Genomic DNA, 12,852 nt, shown 5'->3' with positions numbered 1-12,852 from the left:
TTTTGAAAATAGCCAGGTTGAGTCCTCATCCATAATAAAACTACACTGCTTCCCTTATTCTTCTGGGTGCTGCCTGTTTCTTGGTTAGGTTTCTGTAATGATTGCGTCTGGTAGGTCAGCTGACCATGGTTCCCGGTGCTACGAGGGACTTCCAACCACATCACAGTCAATCACATCACAACAACACAGTTGAGAGGTGGGACCCCTGGAGAATACCGCAGCCAAGAGTATGGACACTGATGAGCGTTTGTGAGCACCACACCAACACCCAGTGAGCACTGAAACCACACTTTGGGAGCGCACCACAATTGAAGCATGTGGCCCCCATAAGCATGCATGTAAGCATAGCAACTAGAGAAGTGCGAGCCCTGGAGAGCAGAAAACTAAGCACGTGTATGGCCCCTGGCCATCATAATAGCAGCAGTGGGAGAAGAGGGGGAAAGTAATGGTTAAAAAAGAATGGATGCAAAAAATGTTTTCTTCATATCTGTGGGCCTTTGTGCCAGGACCACCTTGTTTGTGTTCCCAGAGGCAATTCACTCACTTCTGGGTCTAGGTATGGAAATATGTGTGCACACATATATTTTTTCCTTCACCCTTTTTGCTTTAGTTTGCTTGTTTGTGAACATATCTGGGTGTTGTTTTTTTTTTAAATTGGTCCTAGCTTGGTTCCCAGGCATCACTCTCAGAGATATGGGAAGGGGTGTGTCACGTTCTGGGGAATCAAACTTAGGGTTCTAGCATGCAAAGCATGCATTTTAGCCCTTTTTGTCATTTTCCCACTGTTCATCCTCTTTTTAATACAAAATCCTAGAGCAGAGTCCTAAAACAATTAAGGACTATCGGGCCAGAGAGATAGTACAGGGGATGTGGAGTTTGCCTTGCAGACAACCAAGTCAAGTTCAATCGCTGGCACCACAAACAGTCCCCTGAGTCCCACCAGGAGTCATCTCTAAGCAGTGCTGGGTGTAGCACTTAGACTACCAAATGTCAAAACAAAAATACTCCACAAAAGGAGGCATCTTGGGGGCCAAAGAGATAGTATAGTGGGTAAGGGGCTTGCTTGTATGGCTGATCTATATTCAATCCCTGACATCACACAGGGATTGAGCACTGACAAGGATGATCCCTGAGCAGAGCCAAGAGTAAGATATGAACATCATAAGGTATGCTTCAAACATGTCTCCTGCTTCCCCTAAAAAAGAATGAAGGGCTATTACCTAGAGAGAGAGAGAGAGAGAGAGAGAGAGAGAGAGAGAGAGAGAGAGAGAGAGAGAGAGAGAGAGAGAGAGAGAGAGAGAGAGAAAGAGAGAGAGAGAGAGAGATCAGAACTGAATACCAGGATGGTTGTATTGCTGAAAGAGGCCCAGAGCTACAAACTGTGTTATCTGGTGGAGTGAAGTTGGAGCTGTTTGGAATAAAGTTTGCGAGGTGAAGCAAATATGAGACAAAAAGAAGTTTTATTCTGACACTAAGCATCATTGGTCTCTTGCTACCATAAAAAATGATCTACACATCCTGTTTGCCTAGGACTTTCCTGGTTTTAAATCAGAAAATTCCTTGGTCCCAGAATTATTAAATCATTCTGTTGGGTTGACTCAATTCCCCCAGGAGACTGAGTTTTGTTTTGTCTTGGCTTGACTGTGATAATGAGTAAGTTCTGCCAAACTGAGAAGGTAATTTAAGTTCGAAGAAGGAAGCAGGCATGTCCATGAGGTTAATGGAGACATTGATTAAGGGTCATTTACATACAGAAGGCCTTGTTACCTAGAGATGATGAAAAGACTTTTGATCTGAGAGAAGACCCAAAACCTGCCACCTCTAAGTAGTACTCCTTTTATAATCCATCCCCCAAATACTTTAGTTTAATGCTTATTTTGATAGAATTTGTGTAAGAATACTGATGGGAGGGGCTGGAGCGATAGCACAGCAGGTAGGCCAACCCGAGTTCGATTCCCAGAATCCCATATGGTCCCCTGAGCACCGATAGGGTTGGTTCCTGAGTACAGAGCCAGGAGTGACTTCTGTGCATCGCCAGGTGTGACCCAAAAAAAGGCAAAAAAAAAAAAAAAAAAAAGAATACTGATGGGAGCCCTAGAAACATGTCATGAGTTCTTTTGTTCAATCTGGATTAGTGGATGTGTTTCTATATACAATTTGGTAACATAGTTACAACAGATGCTGACTTCATTCCTGGGACAGGGTTACCATTGGCCAGCCACAGGGCTACTCTGTGATGGTGCTGTTTGAATGAAACAAACTCATTCTCCTGTACTATCTTGTTTGGAAGGAGATTTATTTTTTTTCTGGGATGAGGGAGCAGAGGGGACATACTCAGGGATCCCTTCGGGCTCTGCTCTGCACTTATGGATCCTTCCTGGAGGTGCTCAGGTGCCTGAGACTGGATAGGGGTTGGCCTCATGCAAGACAAGCATTCTGCCCACTGTACTACCTGTCCAGGTCCAAGAGGTTTGATTGTTCTTGAATCTCCTGGTGTGCAGAAAGCAAAGGATGTAGAGAACTACTCCGTGTAATATTTACCTTTGTTTCCATCTTCAGTGTCAATGCTGTAAACAGTGTGGTGGGATTTCGTTAGGTTCCATTTCTACCTTACACTGGATTTCTTTTATGCTTTCTAGACTTAGGTGTTGGTGCTGAGTTCTAAACCTTTCAGCTCTCCTTCCTGATGCTTCCCAACCTCCTCAACTATAGCTAGAATCCCCATATTAAACTTTTGAGATATTCACCCTATTTATTTAATTTTCATCTCCCCTTGTTAGTCCTTCAGACAGTTGGGCCAGAGCTACTGACCCCCACCCCACACCCCCATCCCCACCCCACCTCTTATGATTGCTACTTTGGATCAAGCTTTAAGATGGGGCAGGAGGTTTAGGTCTTTGCTTCACATAATCAGTCTCTAGTGGTAAGACTGGAGTTTAGGAAAGTTTGGGAGGCTCTGAAGCTAAACAATTAAATCTAGAGATGTGTTACTCTTTCTCTTTACATGTCCGCAGGAGAAAATGCAAGCATTCTGTCACATGTGCCCAAGGTCCTGGTTTATGATGACTCACTTCCTGTTCTCAACAGTTCCCTTTCCTGAGCTTCTTCACCAGCTCAGGCCTCTCTTCTGAGGCCGACCTTCTGGTCTGATTCATCCGACTGACGCTGTAATTTCTCCTGCTCCTTCTGCGGCACTCTTCTCTAACAGCTGTGTCAACAGGCTTTGTATTCCCACAGGTAGTGACTGCTCAAGTGGACAGAGGGTTTGACAGAGGGATCATCTTCCTTAGGACATGCTCAAGGTTTTAAACACAGTTTGGGTCTTTGTGTGAAAGTGGAGCATTGCTCCCATGATCGTCCCAAGGGAAATCACCTCTCAACATTCATGGCCTATCATCCCGAATGTCAAAGTCTTCAGAATGGTCCCCTCCAAGCCTGGGCTAGGACCACTGCTCTAGGACACACTAGTACAGTGACTAGGATGATTGCCTTGCCCACAGCTGACCTGGGTTCCATCCCTGGCCCCACATATGGTCCCCTGAGCCCCTCCTGGAATGAGTAGAGCTGGGTGTGGCCTATAAACAAAATAAAAAGGACTTAGTTTTTGCCTTTCAGAACGTTCTCCTCCTCATCTGTAGGCACCACCCTCTACCAAATGCTCTTTTCTCACTGCCTAGCTTGGAATCACAGACTCCCTCATGGTTTCTGCTGCCTCTGTTATCACAGTGACCCCAACCCTGCATCAATCCACACCCTGTCTGGGCCATCAAATTACTGCTTCTAGAAAGCTGGTTTAGCTCCAAAGATGGGTCCTTGTGTTTTGTGTGTAAAATTAACACACAACAGGGCTGGGAAGAGAGTACAGCAGGTAGGGAGCTTGCCAGGCATGTGACCAACCCAGGTTCAGTTCGCAGCACCATATATGGTCCTCCCAAGCCCTGTTGGGTATGGCCCCAAAATGAGAGAGAGAAAGAGACAGAGAGACAGATTCAGAGACAGAGACAAAAAGAGAGACAGAGAGATACAGAGGCAGAGACTGAGAGAGAAAGACAGAGAGAAAAAGAGACAGAAAGAGAGAAAGATAGAGAGATAGAAAGAGAATTAACATACAAAACTCTACATGGTTATAAATCTATTTTTTAACTTATTTTTTTTGTTTGTTTTGGAGCCATACCCAGCAATGCTTAGGGATTACTCCAGGCTCTGCATTCAGGAATCACTGCTGTGCTGGCAGGCTCAGGAAACTATATAGGATGCCGGAGATTGAACCTGGGTGGGCTGCATGCAAGGCAAGTGCCTTACCTCCTGTACTATCTATCCAGCCTGACATAGTCTTTCTTCTTATTCTTCTCTTTTGCTGAGGCTGCCATGCTTAGAGAAGGAGACTTGTTTGCTTCTATTTGATTTCAATATATCCCTTTATAGCTCCAGTGATCTTTCTTTTCATAAAATCAAGCTTACCATACTCAGAGAAAGTATCTGCAAAAGAGACATGATAAAATAAATGTTATTCAAAATATATAAAATAACCCCTAAATCTCAACAATCTGAAAATAAACAACTTAAAGAATGGGGAAAATATCTGAACAGATACATTAAAGAAGATATACATCAACGGAGAGATAGTACAAGGATCAAGGTGCTCTCCTTGCCTGTAGCTGACCCCTGTTAGATGCCCCTGGACTACCACTAGTAGATGCATAGAGCTGGGAGTAACAACTCCTGCCTCCTGACCACTAGGTGTATTTCCCCAAACCACCACCCCAAAAGATATACAGGTGGCGAATAATCATATAAAAATAAAATTGTATATCATTAGATAAAATGAAAATTAATACAAGATATAAGACTTAAAGAACAGTTAAAATCCAAAAGATTGACAATACCAGAGTTGCTGATGAAGTGAAACAACTGGTACTCTGAATCACTGCTAGTCAAAATGCACTGATATAATCACTTTGGAAGACAATCTTCCAGCTTCTTACAAAAGGGCCAGAGTGATAGTATAGCGGGTAGGATGTTTGCTTTGCAAGCAGGAGACCCAGATTCGGCCCTCAAAATGGTTCCCCAGGCCCACCAGGAATGATCTCTGAGCACAGAGCCAGGTGTAAACCCTGAGCACTGCCAGGTGTGGCCCTCGCAGCAAATAAATCAAAAACAAAATAACAAGAAAAATGAAATATACCTCATCTTTCAGTTCAGCAGTGGTATTCCTTGGTATTCATCCAAAGGAATTAAAAACGTATGTCCACACAAAACATGCACATGAATAATAGCAGCTTTATTCATAATTGTCAAAACCTGAAAGTAACCAATTTGTCCTTCAGAAGGAAACTGGGTAAACTGTGGTATATACAGACAGTAGAATCTCATTCAGCATAAAAAGAACTGATATATCAAACCATTAAATAATATGGAGGAAATATATCAGTAGGCTAATCATAATTCTTTTATAGCCTCTATCTGATATCTCCAATATATCAGTCTCCTGCGGACCAAATCAATATATATCTATCTTAATAGTTTGGTTACATGGGTCACAACTGGCAACATTCTGAGGAACATGTCATGCCAGAGATAGAACCCAGGTCTCCCATATGCAATGAAAACATTCCAGCTCTTTGAGCTACTTCCCCCGACCCTGTTTTTGTTTTTTTCCATATAGTTTTCTCACACTCTTTCCAATTGATGGACATCACTTATAGATCTTTCAACAAATTGGAAACATTTGTAGGAATAACTGCAGAAGTGGTATATGACGTTTATTTCTCCAGACACAGTTAAGTTTCTTCTGACAGAAAGAAGTTATCCTTTTCTAGTTTGGGAATATGGTCCTTGAAACTAAGGTTTAGTTTCTTTAGACTAATTTATTTCCTCTGTGTCCTTACTTCTATTTGCTGTCTAAAGCCCAAAGGTATTTTGCCTCCTTGCTAGGCCCTGACTTCTCAGTACTGAGGAAACGATTTCATTTTATACCCTCTTATCTCCTTTCTACCCTCCCTCCCTCCCTCCCTCCCTCCCTCCCTCCCTCCCTCCCTCCCTCCCTCCTTCCCTCCTTCCTTCCTTCCTTCCTTCCTTCCTTTCTTCCTTCCTTCCTTCCTTCCTTCCTTCCTTCCTTCCTTCCTTCCTTCCTTCCTTCCTTCCTTCCTTCCTTCCTTCCTTCCTTCCTTCCTATTACCTGCATGGCTTAGGACTGTATGGCAAATTCTGTTGGTTGTCAGTCCATAGTAATTGTCTCTTTTATAAGTGCTTTGAATAAATTTTACAAAAGAAGAAAATGAAGTGGCCCATAAGCACATTAGTATTTAAAATCAGGCATCAGAAAAATGCAAAAACAGAAAACCAGGTATGCTGAATATGTGACTGAAAACTCCAGGTTCAACAGAACCAGGAATAGGTTATCCCCCTCTCCCCGTTTCCGGCAACTTGGCAGTCACACCCACAAGCTTGTACAGATAATCTTATCAATGGCCATGATCCAGAGACTCATTTTAATTCTCTCAGAAGAGAGCATAAAACGAGTCACCATAGCCATGCAGCCTGACCCTATGCTAGGTTGTTTCATTCAGGGCACCCTGGATGGGGGTGGATAAGGCCCTGCCCTGCCCTAACGCACCCAGCCCTGAAGCTGAAAACTTCCAGAACCCAACCTCTGCCATGCTCATGGCTGCCCTCCACTTGGTCAGATAAGCCTCACCCATGAGTGAACCTATCTCTAGACCTCACGCCAGGACATCTCATACCTCACAGCACTCATATTCCAAGAGTAGTGCACCACATTTGACGGGGCTTAAAGTAGAAGGCAACCAATCTTAGAGGAAAATATATTTTTACAGATATATATATATTATAGGTTTGAGGTTTGATATATATTAGAGGTTGAGCCTTGTATATATAACACAAGGCTCAACCTCTAATAATATGTTAGTAATCTCTTACAGAAGGGCTTAATGGCCCCTGGGTGAAATACAATCTTCACACAATTTCCTGTAAGGAAACGTTTTTGGAGCATCTTCAGCAGTTTATTAATAACAAACAATACAAAATAAATTATTTCAGTTCCACTTTGGGGCAGGAATTGGGGTTAGGGATGGAAACATCTGAAATATGGTGGTAGGAAGATGTCATGGTGGTGGGATTGGTGTTCAAATATTGTTAACTACTTTATAAAAATAAAATTAAATTAAAAAAGAAAAAAATGCAAAGACAATACCACAATGACATAGCATTGCATGCACCCTGAAATTGCAAAATTTCAAAGAGCGAATGTTGATGATAGTTTGGAACAAATGGGATTCTCATACACGGATAGAGAGGTGTGAAGTGGAAACTTAGAAACACTGAAGTCCTTACCTTCTTCCTTCACTACCTCAGGATGTAACCATATCTGGGGTTTAATAAAATTAAAATAAGGCCCCAGTGACAGTTATGGCCTCGTTGATGGCAAAGCAGTGAACAGCATTTTATCCAGGAAAGGCTGAGTTAGTGAATTAAATAAATTAAAAACAAAACAACACAACAGAAGACTAAGACTTGTCCTTTGAACGTGGTAATGGTGACCTCAGCAAGAGCAGTCCTGGAGTCTCTGTCACTGTCATCCAATTGCTCATCGATTTGTTTGAGGGGGCACCAGTAACGTCTCTCATTGAGAGACTTATTGTTACTGGAGTAGTTGTGGGTATAAAAGTCTGAAGTATGTTTGAGGAAAGGCAAATTAGAGACAGTTTAGGACACTAGACTATTGCTTTACTGAGAAACAAGGAAATGCGGGAAGTGGTAGGGAAAGGGGGCTTTTTTGTTTTGCTTTGGAGCAGAATCAATGTGGGCAAAAGCCTCTGGGCTATAGTGCTGTTTTGTTGTTGTTGTTGTTGCTTTTTATGCTGTTCTTTGGAAAACAATACAGGCCTGATTTATCTTCCACTAGTCTTCTTGCCTTTCTGCGTGGAATCCAACGAAAGAAAAGGCACACATTTGAGATGCACTCGACTGATCACTGAACAATATTCCCGCCCTGCTCATCCCCAACTCTCATCAATTCACGCTTCTGCTCAAAAATCTTCAGGCTTTCTTCACTGTTCCAGTGCAGGGCAAGGAAGAAGGTCCACGTTGCTGAGCGCATGCTTTGCACATGGTGGGGTCGTGGTTAGATCCCTGCAACCAGACAGTACCCGGATAACCTCCAGCAGTGACCTAGGAACATAGAGCCAAGAGTAGTCTTCAAGCACTATTGGGTGTAGCCTCCTTGCTCCTCCCACAAAGGTCCAACACCTAAACTAATATTCAGTCTTCTCCAGTTTGGTCTTTTGCAGTTTTATCTCTTTGGTAAAGCCTTGTTGGGGGTGCAGGGCGTACTCCACCAGGGTCAAAAGGTTTGGATTAAAATCATGATCTGTAAATAACTGTGTGACCTTAGACAAATTACGTAAATGCATTAGTTCCTTCTCCTTTATCAGGAGGAAGGGGGCGTGTCGGACAGATAACCGCAGATTCGTGCATCTCTAACAAGCGGTGATGCTCAGCGCCACCACGGTTACATCCACGCCCCTCTGAAACAAGTCGCCTGACTCATTGCATTACTAGGAACCCCACGAAAGTTTACTACGCGGAGACTTTCCCCCGCTTCCTTCGTACCTTTCCAAACATACCAGCTCCTTTAAGACAAGCCGCCTCCCCGCCACCTGGGACTCGCCTCCCACTCTTCCTTTCACTTGGGACTGTCCTCTCCACAGTCAGAATCAGCCACGTATTAAGTACCGCTTCCAACCAATCAAGAATAAGTTCTAGCAGTGTTTTGAAGGCCATTCACTTCTACCAATGATCTTCAAGTTTGCTCTAGCGCCTCGCGTAGAGAGGCGAGGCCAACAACCCTAAGGGCCAATCTACTGGGGTAAAGATATTCCGGCAGTTCCAGAGCCAACCAATCACAGAAGACGACGGCAGGACGGACGTTTCCCATTGGCGATCGTATGCGGAAGAAGGATGGGCCTCTGACTACCACAATACGATTTGATTGGCTGGCGTGCTGTTGACACCCGGGTAAGGTCCATCTTTCCCAATAGGACCCTCCTGCGTCCAGAGAGTGGCGGCGCTCCCAGCCAATCCGAGAGCAGACGCGCCGAAAGTTTGCTCAATGGGAGATGTCCGAGGGAGGCTGTCACTCAGGTGGCGGTGGCGGAGGCCGGGCTAAGACGTGGCCCGGGGAACGCGGCTGGTTGTCCAGGCCCTGGGGGAGACGACGGGTCACTAGGCCGTCCTCATTTTGGTGGAGGGCGCCGAGCTACAGGAGAGGCGGGCGCCGGAATCTGCACCTCCATGCCCGCGCGCAGGGCGGTCCGCTGATGGAGCGCGCCACCCGCTCCGGGCCGCTGGCGCGGGCTCTGCTGCTACCTCTGCTGCTGGGGCTGATCGTGAGGACCGTGGCCGCCAGGCGCGCCCCCGAGGTCCCTGCACCGAGGGCGGAGGCGGCATTTGGTCTGGGGGCTGCAGCCGCTCCCACCTCCGCCGCGCGGGTGCCGGCCAGCGGGGCCGGGACTACGGCCGAAGTGACGGTGGAGGACGCAGAGGCGCTGCCGGCTGCCGCGAGCGATCCGGAACCGCGGGAGCCGGAACCCGACGATGAGGCCGAGCTGCGGCCACGCGGCAGGTGAGCGCGGGGCGGCCGACCCCGGGGCAAGAGATGTGTTTATGCCCGCCCCAGGAAGCTTGGGGTGGGGTGCGCCCGGGTCCCCCCCGCGCGTGACACGGGCCCGCCTTCCCATTCCCGGGACCAGGCTGGGCTCCGGGTGCCGGGTCTGGGCTAGCGGGCGACAGCGGCGTCCTCGCGGGTATCTGGGGGACGCTTGGAAGAGGAAGCGCAGAGGTTGCAAAGAAAAGTCACTTTCCTTCTTTTATTGTTTCGGAGCGCCGCTAGGAACTTATAGCCCCCTCCCCCTCCTCACACACACACACACACACACACACACACACACACACACACACACACTTTATTCCTCTTCTAAATCGCTCTGCAGGTGTGACAACTGACAGCTGTTGGAGACAAGGACTTTACGATGAGATTTCTGCATGTTCCTACATTCCCTTGAGCAGGGCTCAGAATGTAGCGGAACTAGGCTGAGGTCAGGATCGCACTAACTAAGCTCTGCGGAACACCTGCAGTTTCAGGCCCCTCCTGATCAGACTTTCCCTGTCTTAGAAACCCAACTTCGAAAGTTTGACAGGCACTCCAGATTAATTCTTTGTTTGTTTGTTTGTGGGCACACCTGGCGGTGCACTGGGCTGACACCTGTCTCTTAGGGGATCACTCTTAGGGGACTCCAGCGACCATATGGGGTGCTGGGAATGGAAGTGGGTCAGCCCCGTGCAAGGCAAGCACCTTACCCGCTCTACTTTGTCTGTCTTCTGCTCCAACCAGGTAATTCTTGAACACCAAAGTTGATGAGCGGTGCGTTGGATATTGGGAGGATTTATTAGATGAACCTTTAAGCTAGGGTTAGCTTAGTTGTTTAGGCTTCTTAAAAATGTTTTTTAAGGATACCTTAAGTATCTTTAAAGCCCATTTGTAAGTCTGGACCCAAATATAGGGCACTGTGATGATAAAATATTGTGCAGTTAGTCTTAGCACACTTAGGGAAAAAAGATGCCCCATGTAAAGAGTGATAATGGGAGCTGTAGGTAAATTAAATCTGGAAGGACATGAATTGAAACCAGAAAATATTGTAAACTGACAATGTAGAAATTACTAGGTAATAAATTAGATCTTTATATGTTTGTTTTTGAGGCCACACCCAGCAATGTTCAGGGGCTTTCTATCTAGAGGTCACTCCCAGTGGTGCTCAGGGGACCATATGCTATGACTGGGATTGATTGAGCCAGGGTCAAACCTACATAAGGCAAGGACTGTATCTCCTGTATTATCTAACTTGCCCTAGTTAACTTTTGTTTAAATATCAGAATATTGCTCTATATACGTGAAGCCTACTATAAATAGGTTCTGAAGTTGTCTGGGCATGTTCTCTCATAAACAACTGAATGTTTATGTGTAGATTCTTCTTTTCTAAGTAGCAAATATTTGACCAATTTTTTTTTTTAGTTTTTCTAGATTTCCTGGAAGAGATAATATTTTTCCTATTTCTCTGAGTACAGATCCACCGCAGCTGGTAGGGATTTATTGACACTTAGACTGTGGTTACACAGCTTAGACAGATAATTCCAGTTCTTCATAGGAGAGATTGTGTAGCACAGAGGAGGCTCATAGTGATACTATAGAGCAGAAGTGGCGCAAATTTAGATGCTCTTGGTGTTCTAAGGTTTTTGTAGAGTCTGGGGCTTTGGCTTGGTAGTACAGCACTTGCTGACATGTGTGTAGCCAGAGTTTCAACCCTGATACCACAGGGTTGAACAAAAGCCTCCTCCCTGCAAAGTTTTGTGGTATTCAGTTGGTAGGGTTTGGGGTGAGTTAGGTAAGAAGATAAGAAAAGACTGAATGTTTGCTTCCTGAGAAGACACAGGTGGGATTTGAGGAACAGGAAGTGGCATAGAAATTAGAAATTGGAGAGATCCTGTGTGTATGTGTCTGTGACATATATGCATGAGAAACACAGACATGTATATGTGTGTGTATGAGGTGTATGAGAGATGTAGACCTGTGGGCTGGATAGGGATGAATAGAAGATGAAATTTGAAGAGCAGCTTGGAGCCATATTGTGCGCGCGCACACACACACACACAGCCTTTTTGTGGGGGAAGCACACCTACCAGTACTCAAGGCTTCTGGCTCTCTATGTAGAGATCACTCTTGGTGAACTTAAGGGGACTATGTGGGGTGCTGGGGACCAAATCAGGGTCAACTCATGAAAGGCAAGGGTCTTACTTCCTGTACTCTCTCTCCAGCCGCCATCATCTTATTTTTTTTAGCATGATCATCCCCATCATGGTAGAAATGGGGAACATGGTAGAAATGCAGAGTCAGCTGTCACTCCATAACCATTGAGTGAATGTCAGCATCTTAACAGGATCACCATGTGAAATATATGAAAATTACAGCCTGAGAGACTTTGTGTTAGAGTATCTCAAATAGCAGTAATGAAAAATTTGTGCTTAAGAAATACTTCCCGGGGCCTAAGAATGAGGACAGAGGCTAAAGTGCTTGCCTTAATCAAAACAACAATAAGATATCACCTCACACCACAGAGACTGGCACACATTCAAAAGAACAAAAGCAATCAGTTTTGGTATGGATGTGGGGAAAAGGGGACACTCTTTCACTGTTGGTGGCAATGCTGACTGGTTAAGCCTTTTTGGAAAACAATATGGGTATTCCTTCAAAAACTGGAAATTGAGCTTCCATATGACCATGCAATACCACTTCTGGGAATATATCCTGAGGGTACAAAAAAGCACAGTAGAAATGACATCTGCACCTGTATGTTCATTGCAGCACTGTTCACAATAGCCAGAATCTGGAAACAACCAAGTGCCTACGAACAAACGACTGGTTAAAGAAACTTTGGTACATTTACACAATAGAATACTATGCAGCTGTTAGAGATGAAGTCATGAAATATGCTTATAAATGCATAAACATGGAGAGTATCATGCTGAGTGAAATGAGTCAGAAAGAGGGACAGACACAGAAGGACTGCACTCACTTGTGGAATATAAAATAACATAATATGAGACTGACACCCAAGGACAGTAGACACCAGGGCCAGGAATATTACCCCATACTTGGAAGCCTGTCTCATGAGCTGGGATAGAAGGCAGCTGGAATAGAGAAGGGATCACTAAGACGATGGTTGGAGGGATCGGTTGGGATGGGAGGTTTGTGCTGAAAGTAGATAAAGGACCAAATGT

General features: G+C 45.2%; 1 protein-coding gene across 1 annotated transcript in view; it reads left to right on the top strand.

Moving 5' to 3' along the window:
- Positions 1 to 9,148: 9,148 nt before the first annotated feature.
- Positions 9,149 to 12,852, top strand: part of EIF2AK3 (eukaryotic translation initiation factor 2 alpha kinase 3) — a 73,850-nt gene continuing 70,146 nt past the window's right edge. The window contains exon 1 of the mRNA XM_055122621.1: positions 9,149 to 9,643. Coding sequence (XP_054978596.1) covers positions 9,339 to 9,643 — 305 coding nt within the window. The 5' untranslated portion in view covers positions 9,149 to 9,338. The remainder of the gene's footprint in view (positions 9,644 to 12,852) is intronic.

Source organism: Sorex araneus, chromosome X, assembly GCF_027595985.1.
Source record: "Sorex araneus isolate mSorAra2 chromosome X, mSorAra2.pri, whole genome shotgun sequence".
In the NCBI taxonomy this organism is placed as follows: Eukaryota; Metazoa; Chordata; class Mammalia; order Eulipotyphla; family Soricidae; genus Sorex; species Sorex araneus.
Note: the sequence above shows the minus strand (reverse complement) of the source record. Positions and strands in the feature narration are given on the sequence as shown.